Source organism: Rhinatrema bivittatum, chromosome 6, assembly GCF_901001135.1.
Source record: "Rhinatrema bivittatum chromosome 6, aRhiBiv1.1, whole genome shotgun sequence".
Classification (NCBI taxonomy): domain Eukaryota; kingdom Metazoa; phylum Chordata; class Amphibia; order Gymnophiona; family Rhinatrematidae; genus Rhinatrema; species Rhinatrema bivittatum.
The window spans coordinates 12,859,504-12,870,053 of NC_042620.1; the positions used below are offsets into that span (position 1 = coordinate 12,859,504).

The 10,550-nt window shown below is 47.1% G+C and overlaps 1 protein-coding gene across 1 annotated transcript in view; it reads right to left on the reverse strand.

Moving 5' to 3' along the window:
• The window catches only part of VIL1 (villin 1), a 69,352-nt gene extending 60,658 nt beyond the window's left edge, over nt 1-8,694 (reverse strand). Inside the window, exons 1-4 of the mRNA XM_029605054.1 lie at nt 8,546-8,694; nt 4,697-4,771; nt 2,842-3,038; nt 47-155 (exon numbers count right to left, since the gene is read on the reverse strand). Coding sequence (XP_029460914.1) covers nt 47-155; nt 2,842-3,038; nt 4,697-4,771; nt 8,546-8,620 — 456 coding nt within the window. The 5' untranslated portion in view covers nt 8,621-8,694. The remainder of the gene's footprint in view (nt 1-46; nt 156-2,841; nt 3,039-4,696; nt 4,772-8,545) is intronic.
• Nucleotides 8,695-10,550: the final 1,856 nt, after the last annotated feature.

The window sequence follows — 10,550 nt, forward strand, 5'->3', positions numbered from 1 at the left end:
TAAAAAGGAAATGATGCTCATTATAATAAAATAAAACATCGCCCACCTCACCAGCCACCACGTTCTTCTTCCCCTTGACATGCAGTAGGCGTTGCACATTGTACGTATTGGTTTCCACGTGCTTCATCCCAGATGCCACTCCTCCCTGCTTGTAACTGCAAGACACAATCCACAGGGGGCACTAGAGACATCCACGGAGAGTCACAAGCAGAACATTCCACCTAGGACCTAGTGACCCTTACACCCAAACGCCCCACAATGCACCAGGCTGCTTTTTCTCCACCACCTGAAGTATTTTAGAAAGAAATCAGGAGAAAGCAGTGCACAACAGAGAGTGCAGTCCTGCTGAACACTATCCAAGGTTAATGTCACCTGCCTTATAGGAGGTTCCCAAAGAACAGACAGACAGACAGGCAGGCAAGTCAGGTGCAGGTCTGGGCATTAGGGATGTGAATCGTGTGCCAGATCGTCTTAATGATCGAAATCGTCTGGCAGGAGAAGAAAATCGTGTTTGGCACGATTTTTTAGCTAAACAATCGGTTTTTCCAATTAGTGCGCACTAACAGGAGTTAGTGCGCACTAACCATTGTTAGTGCACACTAACAGAAAATGATACAATTTGACACTTTTCAGGTCAGTTAAGGTCAGTTTAGGAATGAATATATATTCCTATTGGCTGCCCTCTTATTTATTCATGTTACCAAGGTTCCCACTGACAATATATGGGGGATGGGAAATGGAAACAGTTGGTAGCTTGACAAAAAAAGTAATGTGATCAGTCAATGTGACTAGAACTTGTGCCCTGCCCTATCCCTGATACCGGGAGTGTTGTGATCTTCCTGCATGCAGTGCCATATCCCTGATACTGGGAGTGTTGTGATCTTTCTGCATGCAGTGCCCTATCCCTGATACCAGGGGTGTTGTGATCTTCCTACATGCAGTGCCCTATCCCTAATACCAGGAGTGTTGTGATCTTCCTGCACACAGTGCCCTATGCCTGATACTGGGAGTGTTGTGATCTTCCTGCACACAGTGCCCTATCCCTGATACCGGGAGTGTTGTGATCTTCCTGCACTCAGTGCCATATCCCTGATACTGGGAGTGTTGTGATCTTCCTGCACACAGTGCCCTATCCCTGATACCAGGGGTGTTGTGATCTTCCTGCATGCAGTGCCCTATCCCTGATACCAGGGGTGTTGTGATCTTCCTGCATACAGTGCCCTATCCCTAATACCGGGAGTGTTGTGATCTTCCTGCACATAGTGCCCTATCCCTGATACCGGGAGTGTTGTGATCTTCCTGCACTCAGTGCCATATCCCTGATACTGGGAGTGTTGTGATCTTCCTGCACAAAGTGCCCTATCCCTGATACCAGGGGTGTTGTGATCTTCCTGCATGCAGTGCCCTATCCCTAATACCAGGAGTGTTGTGATCTTCCTGCACACAGTGCCCTAACCCTGATACCAGGAGTGTTGTGATCTTCCTGCACGCAGAGCCCTATCCCTGCTCAGTGCAGGAAGATCACAACACACCCGGTATCAGGGATAGGGCACTGCGTGCAGGAAGATCACAACACTCCCGGTATCAGGGATAGGGCACTGCGTGCAGGAAGATCACAACACTCCCGGTATCAGGGTTAGGGCACTGTGTGCAGGAAGATCACAACACTCCCGGTATTAGGGTTAGGGCACTGTGTTCAGGAAGATCACAACACTCCCGGTATCAGGGATAGGGCACTGTGTGCAGGAAGATCACAACACTCCCAGTATCACTCCCAGTCACTGCAGCCACGGTCCTCGGTGGGAGATCACGCCGCCAGGGCTCCCTCTGGAACCCTGAAATTTTGAACCCTAAATCCAGCCACTAGTGGTCACCATTGCATGACCGCTGGCCTCCCCCCCCCCCCCCCCCCCCCCCCCCGCTCCTGGGGCTGTGAACGCTGCCTCTGCTGCACCCTCCTCCACCCTCTCCCCCCGCTCCTGGGGCTGTGAACGCTGCCTCTGCTGCACCCTCCTCCACCCTCTCCCCCCGCTCCTGGGGCTGTGAACGCTGCCTCTGCTGCACCCTCCTCCACCCTCTCCCCCCGCTCCTGGGGCTGTGAACGCTGCCTCTGCTGCACCCTCCTCCACCCTCTCCCCCCGCTCCTGGGGCTGTGAACGCTGCCTCTGCTGCACCCTCCTCCACCCTCTCCCCCCGCTCCTGGGGCTGTGAACGCTGCCTCTGCTGCACCCTCCTCCACCCTCTCCCCCCGCTCCTGGGGCTGTGAACGCTGCCTCTGCTGCACCCTCCTCCACCCTCTCCCCCCGCTCCTGGGGCTGTGAACGCTGCCTCTGCTGCACCCTCCTCCACCCTCTCCCCCCGCTCCTGGGGCTGTGAACGCTGCCTCTGCTGCACCCTCCTCCACCCTCTCCCCCCGCTCCTGGGGCTGTGAACGCTGCCTCTGCTGCACCCTCCTCCACCCTCTCCCCCCGCTCCTGGGGCTGTGAACGCAGCCTCTGCTGCACCCTCCTCCACCCTCTCCCCCCGCTCCTGGGGCTGTGAACGCTGCCTCTGCTGCACCCTCTCCCCCCGCTCCTGGGGCTGTGAACGCTGCCTCTGCTGCACCCTCAGCTTTTGCTGGTCCGGACAGTGGAAGGCCCAGGAATCCAGTTTCCCTGCAGGGCAGTGCACAACATTGCGGGATGCACGTTTTATATCTAGAATAAGGAGCTGCAGGATCGCATCTTGCTCGGGTGCCGGGGACACATCTGATAGGATCTAATCTAGGTCAGCGATGGGAATAGCAAGTGTGGGTCAGTCTAGCCATCTGATTGCTTGGATCCCCACTCCCCGAATACTTACATGAGGCCGTGCTTGAAGTAACCCTTGAAGATTTCGCTCTCATAGCCCTGGGCCTCCCGGTGCTGCACGGCCACCCCTCCCAGGTGCTCGTCCATCTGCATGGTAAAGATGGCGGCGGCCCCCTGCTCGTCCTGGCTCGATTCCTTCCCGATCCAGTAGTGAAGGTCATAGGTGAAGCCGCCTGAGGTTTTGTGGGTCTGAAATTGAAGGAAGGAAACCCAAAAGCCCTAAAATTCTGGACGATGACTTCCCCGGGAGAATCTGAGCTCCTCCCCCATCCAACGGTCCTCCCGGCGCCTCTAAAGCTGCTGCCGCTGCCACCCCCACGGCAGAGAAAGTGCCGCCTCCCTCTTTCAGAAGGTCCTCTCTGATCCAGGACCAGACATTATTGGGCCCTTCAGGGAGTGGGGGGACATGATTCTCTCTTATTGGGGTTTTCTGTCTCTCTTAGACTGTCTGATGCTTGCCTCACCCCTTGTGAAGGGAGAATAAAACTTGCTGTCTGACGGGCAGCTCTTCTGTAGGAACCCAATAGCCGTCACAGAAAAGGAATTACTTCAGCAGCTGTTGCATAAGCATTGCACAACGCACAATTAAATTCTGGAATTCATTGCCAGAGGATGTGGTTAGTGCAGTTAGTGTAGCTGTGTTTAAAAAAGGACTGGATAAGTTCTTGGAGGAGAAGTCCATTACCTGCTATTAAGTTCACTTAGAGAATAGCCACTGCCATTAGCAATGGTTACATGGAATAGACTTAGTTTTTGGGTACTTGCCAGGTTCTTATGGCCTGGATTGGCCACTGTTGGAAACAGGATGCTGGGCTTGATGGACCCTTGGTCTGACCCAGTATGGCAGGTTCTTATGTTCTCATGGCTCTCTTTTTTTTCTGTGCAGAGCTTTAACCACCGCTGTCGAATTGGGATGCGAAGGCCCATCAAATGTGAGCGATGTCACAGGGTCCTTGGGCAAGCAATGAAAAGGCGCGATCTATACGTGACTAAGTGTAAGGAAATACAAGCCACTGGCCAGTGACTTCACAGAGGCGCTCTCTCCCAATACAGCTACTTAACGTCTTTCTAAATCACGTGCTACTCATGTTGCAAATGCCATGAAGGCAGGGAATGGCTTCCATCAGCAGCTCACGGAGGGAGGCGTCCAGTGAGAGCACCAGCCCAGTCCCTTGCGGGAGAGCCCGGCTTGACTCCCCCATCCCTGCAGCCATTTAGGGCTGCAGTTGCAACGATTGAACAATTACGACCACCAGGAAGGAGGGAGATTTCAGACTAGCACTCTCAAGAGGGAGACCTGCCAGAGCTCTAACGGGAGCCAGGAAGGGCCTCAGCAGGGCTCAGCGAGGGGGAAGGTGAAGAAAAACTAAAGGAAGCAGAGAATGATGGTCAGCAGCCACTACCCAAGCTGTTCCTGGCTTGGCTATTGGTTCTCTACTTAGTCTCGACTGGGCTTCGCTGAGAGAGACGGCAGGATGCAGATTCCTTTGGAGTGATTTTGGAGCAGCTTACCCTGCCCCGAGTAGCTGGGGGAGCCACTCTGCTCCCTGAGCAGGAATCAGAAACTGAAGCTGGCTGCCTTACCTGGCAGAGCAACAGAGGGATATTCTCTTCCAACTGGAGAGAGCTTGTCGAGTCTATCTACGGCACAGGAGCATCTGAAGGTGGGCACTCTCCTGCCAATGTGACCTGTAGTCCCTGGAGGGTGGGTTCCCTACCACTTCTCTGCACACTACATTTTGCGAGCGCTTCCTCCCCGTAGAACGAGGAATGGAAGTGCAACTCTCGGCGCTCTAAGGATGTTGAACTGCTGTGGAACGCGCCGTTTTGTCTAGCATGGATCGTACCATTAACAGGACATAGCAGTCGCCCTCGAAGAAATTACCGTATGACTTCTCGGGCACAGGAACCATTTCCATGCTCTGAAAAACACCAGCAATAAATTGCTTTCAGTTCTAGGTGGGTTATTTTGTTTCTTTTTTAATTTGCACAAGAAAAAATTGAACTGGACCTTAGCAGCTTATACTTCTCTTCAGCTGGAAGTCTTCAGCCTCAATGTGATTACATTCAATTAGAGGCTGAAATCCTTGCTATAGTCTACAAAAAAATAAAGCAAGCACCTGGGAAACAGCAAGCTTAGAATAAAAATCAAGTTACTTGCTGTAATATCCCCCGCTGGAAGTCCGGTTTGTCTTTCAGAGAGGCATTGTATACATTTATGTGATCACGTATGATTCTGAACCAGCCTGGGCAAAATGCAGCTAGACATAAAATATATACAATGAAGGAGAGAAAAAATAGAAGCAAAATCGAGGCTAAGAGAATATCAACCCAGTTCTCAGGAAAGACAAAGGAAAGGAAGTTATGATCAAAAAAAAAATAAAGTCAACCAAAGATAAAGGGAAAAACAAAATCAGAACAAATCAAAGCCAAGACCAAACCAAACTGAGCTCGAAAGTCAAGCAACAGCCAACAAAAGCAAAGCAATGTTAAAAAAAGCATCAGGCCAAAATCAAACCAAAATCAAACCAAGGTTCCAAAGGAACCGCAGACCATACGTAGCATGGAATCTCCCCAACATCCTCCGAAGCAAACACCGAAGCAAAGAATTCCTTTAGTCTTTCCACAATGGCCTTATCTTCCCTAAGAGCCCCTTTAACCCCCTCGGTCATCTAACGGTCCAGCTGACTCCTTCCCAAGCTTGCTGCTTCCAATGAAAGCTTCTTTTCAAATTCTCTTTTTATTTATTTAAATTGTTTATTCTGCCCATAACAGAAAACTGTGCTGTTTTATCAATGTTTTGTTAGTGCTAATGCTTTTTCCTATTTTCTTCTTTTGGATCCTCTTTTTTTCACTTTTGAAAGAAGTTCTTTTGAGTATAATCAAATCTTGATCCCCATTACAGAATCCATTACAAAAACACTCAAGCACTGGGAAACTTGCCTCCAAGAGATCACCCTCCTCCTCTCTAACCTAAACCTAATACTCAATTCAGCTAAGACTGAACTCCTCCTCATTTCCCCAGATGACAACAATACTCCTCAAAAGTCACTCACCAATACCTTCGTCACCCAAGCAAGAGACCTGGGAGTATTAATTGACAACCGTCTGAATTTAAAAAAATTCATCAACCACACAACCAAAGACTGCTTCTATAAACTGCAGATACTAAAAAGAATCAAACCACTTCTTCACCTTCAAGACTTCAGAACCGTCCTCCAAGCCGTAATATTCTCCAAGATAGACTACTGCAACTCCATTTTGCTAGGTCTCCCCACCTCTTCAATCAAATCTCTTCAGATTCTTCAAAACGCGGCAGCCAGAATCCTGACAAACTCCGGCAGAAGAGACCACAACTCTCCCATTCTAAAAAATCTACATTGGCTACCAATACATTTCAGAATTCTACACAAATCCCTCACCATCATCCACAAAACCATCTATAACCAAACCCCTCTCAACCTTCAATTCCCACTCAAACTACACACCTCATCTCGACCTATCAGAGAAGCCTATAGAGGTTCCCTGCACGCCTCCCCAACCAAATCCACACACCATCTAACATCTAGAGAACGGGCTTTCTCCACTGCAGGACCAACCATATGGAATGCTATTCCCCCGATCTCAGACAAGAACCCTGCCTATTGACATTTAGAAAAAGGCTTAAGACTTGGTTATTTAAACAAGCCTTTCCCGAAACTCATTGATTCACCATAGCAACCATTACTATACATTCAACACAATGTAAATAATTACTCTACTTACGTTGAGTTACTTATTCTTTGTTTTTCCTTCCCCAGTTCCAGCACCCCTGTTTTATTGTAACTTCTGCTTCTCTTCGCTATGTGAATATTTAAGGTTCATTATACCCCTGTTCCATGTAAACCGGCATGATATGATTGTATCATGAATGCCGGTATAGAAAAGCACCAAATAAATAAATATAAAGCCTCCTCCAACTCACGTTTTAACCTTACCAGCAGTTGTTTGGCTTTCCTTATGTTTTTTAATGCATGGAATGCATTTGGTCTGGGCTTCCAAGAAAAGACAGCTATGATTATGTTCTAGATCAGTTTATGCTGAAACCAGAATAGAATCTAATCAAGCTCAGCAATGAGACAATTTATTATCTGAATTTGTAGGTCACTTATTCCAGAACACAAAACAAGCTACAAAATCAGATAATTGCCTGCGAGAGAGAAGAAGCCACTAAAACAAGCAGCAGAAAGGCATAGCAGATCATGCTAACTGGCTTGGCAGTGTTTGACTGGCTGCTGTAGATCCTATAACTGTAAAATCACACCATAAAGACACTAATTACCAAAATCTAGAATGTAGCAATTTTAACATATATATATTCAAATATCTTCATTTTTTAGTATTCAAATTTTATTACAAATATAATCGTCATACAAAAATTCATACAAGAATTTATTATCACCAATTGAAATTTTTATATTATTTTTAAACAATTTTTTAAAAAGAGAGCCTATGGACACCTATATCCCACACCAATATCCCTAATAAGTAACGATAAATACCCCCATACCATAAAATTCAATTACATACATTCATCCATCCACATTCATTCTCTTATTATAACACATTAATTAAAACCCCATCCCATCATATCTTATTGCACCATATCCCAACTCTGTCAATATATCTTGTTCCTTGATTCAGAACACGGGTATTCCAGAGGCTCTCAGCTCGGATCCACGATCTTCACATACTCAACATTTTCATAGTTCATCTTTCACTTCTTAATGATTTATGATTCCACCTCCCCAACAAGGAACCTCGTTTCGCCAATCAGGCTTCTTCAGGGGGTGTCTTTTGTAATACCCTCTGGTATGCACTTGCACGCTCAACCCCTGAAGAAGCCTGATTGGCGAAACGAGGTTCCTTGTTGGGGAGGTGGAATCATAAATCATTAAGAAGTGAAAGATGAACTATGAAAATGTTGAGTATGTGAAGATCGTGGATCCGAGCTGAGAGCCTCTGGAATACCCGTGTTCTGAATCAAGGAACAAGATATATTGACAGAGTTGGGATATGGTGCAATAAGATATGATGGGATGGGGTTTTAATTAATGTGTTATAATAAGAGAATGAATGTGGATGGATGAATGTATGTAATTGAATTTTTGGTATGGGGGTATTTATCGTTACTTATTAGGGATATTGGTGTGGGATATAGGTGTCCATAGGCTCTCTTTTTAAAAAATTGTTTAAAAATAATATAAAAATTTCAATTGGTGATAATAAATTCTTGTATGAATTTTTGTATGACGATTATATTTGTAATAAAATTTGAATACTAAAAAATGAAGATATTTGAATATATATATGTTAAAATTGCTACATTCTAGATTTTGGTAATTAGTGTCTTTATGGTGTGATATTACAGTTATTAAGTATAAGGACAGCTTGTAGCCTTTTGTGCTTTGTACCATATATGCTGTAGATCCTAGTCAGAATCAAACATTCATCTTTTGTTTGGGGGAGGGCATCACTGGCTTTCCTTGCTGTCGATAATCAAAAGAGTGCAGACACGCTACTAAATGTTTCAGAGAGGGAGAGGGGTTTACCCAGGAATAGCAGAAGTAACCCCTACCCATTTGTCATAAGCCAGTAATTTGGTGGCTGAATAAGTCGTGCCTTGAACTCTCCAGTGACTGAGCCCCATTACTTACCTCGATTCTCCATATCTGTATTCCTGGAGTGCTTTTGTTGAGAACCTTGGTGACCTTGGAGTTGAGTTCCGGCATGTTGAACGGATCTCAGGGCGGTGGGGAGCGACCTGGAAATAGAGCAAGAGAGAGAAAATCAGTCATGACATTAAAAGAGCAGCATAGGCCACAGCCCCACCCATCAGAAGCTGCTGTCATTGACTGACGTGGTCTTCCCACAGTGCATCAATGCATAGGGTCAGGTCAGAATACAGCGGAGGGACAGACAAACCACAGGATGCGGTGAAACACAAAACAGCATCAATTTCAGCTTGACAGACAGAAAGATGCAATAGTCAAAAAGATACCTGGGTAGTTGCACTAGATTCTGTACGCAGATCTGGCGAAAGAGACTGACAGTCTCAGGTATAGAGGTTAAGAAATAGGTAGAGAGCGAGAGACAAAGGCAGGCATACAGAGATGGTCACCAAAGATGTCAGATGCTTAGAAAGATGGATGACTCTTTAAATTCAGCAGGATTCCTCAGAGTATGGAGATTTCTGTGCTCTTCCACCTGTGTTTCCTGGGACATGCTCACTTCATGCACGCTGCAGAGCAGCTGTTCCAGCCCCAGGAGACCCCGTACACATGCACACACTATCAGCACCCTGCAGCTTGCCTGCGCTACAATACCTGCAGCTGGAGCTCAGAGACAAGCTGTTTGAACAGAGCTGGTGCCAGGTGATGCCACTGTGGATACTCATTTAATATCCAGGCATCCAGCTTTAACCTTTACATACGGGAACAGAGAAGGAAGCCTTCTCTGCCACAGCCGAGTGAAGCCCCGTCCAGCCCTCTGCGGTGACAGATCATGCCTTCCCCTCACAAGTCCATAGTGCTCGTTGGCAATTCTACAAGGGTTTAAAGCTTCTCACCCCATCATTGCTATTACTGTACTGATCTCCCCAGTTCTAGTGCCATGTTAAAAGTGTTTATCGATGCACATAAAATATAATAGGCTTGGCATGGTTTTGGTAAGCCAAGGTAACGTTTGTTTTTGTCAGCGCCTTCTATGTGATCCACTTACTGTGAGCACCTCCCAAGAGCAGGGAGAGCAGTGCCGTCTGAATGCATTGCTAAAGCTAGATGGAATAAAGGGGGAACCCTTGCATTAGTAGAAATGTTTTCTAAAATGGGGCAATTCAGAAACCACTGTGGCCCAGGACCCATTTCTGGTCCATATGCCACTAATATGTTCATCCCTTAATCTCTACCTATTCTACGCTTAACCTCTACCCATAGAAACGAATGGGCTGCATTGGTGTCGGTGGTAGGTGCTGTAATATGGTATTTGTACCTCTTAAGCCTGGATGATCTCATAGGGCAGTGTTTCCCAACCAGTGTACCATGCCACTATGGCGCGCCTTCAGACCTGACCAGGTGTGCCATGGAAAAAAGCCACCACTGCCGAATGCTCAGATCCAGGCCAGCAACTGGGCACTGCTGTCAGCACCTCGCAGCAAGAAGAGGCACCACTGAGTATTTGGCACCCTAGGCGACCCTTCGGTCATGCACCCCCACCCTCAACTCACCTATTGGCGGCAGCTCCAGCACAGCGCTCCCTTCCCCCCTCTGGGCCTCGAGCTGTGGGGATTTTCCCACCCCCGAAATCTTGGCACTCGGCTCTGGCCTCACCTTCACTGCACGTCTCACCGTTTCCGCCAATCTCATGTCAGCCTGTGACAGTGCTTCCCCTGCATTAAGGAAAACGTTGTGTGTGGTGCACCAGCCTCCACGGAGCAGGCAGTGCAGACATGGAAAGGACCCATAAGGCGAAAAAAAAAGAGCATTGAAAGCCCCACCTGTCTCTCTTCCAAATTTTAAAACAAAGGGAAAGCGGGAATGGGGCCACACATGAACCTGTCATGATGGGCTAGTTCCTTCTATATACTATATACCGACTATATATATACTATATATATATATATTCCTTCTATATACTATATACTGACTATATATATACTATATA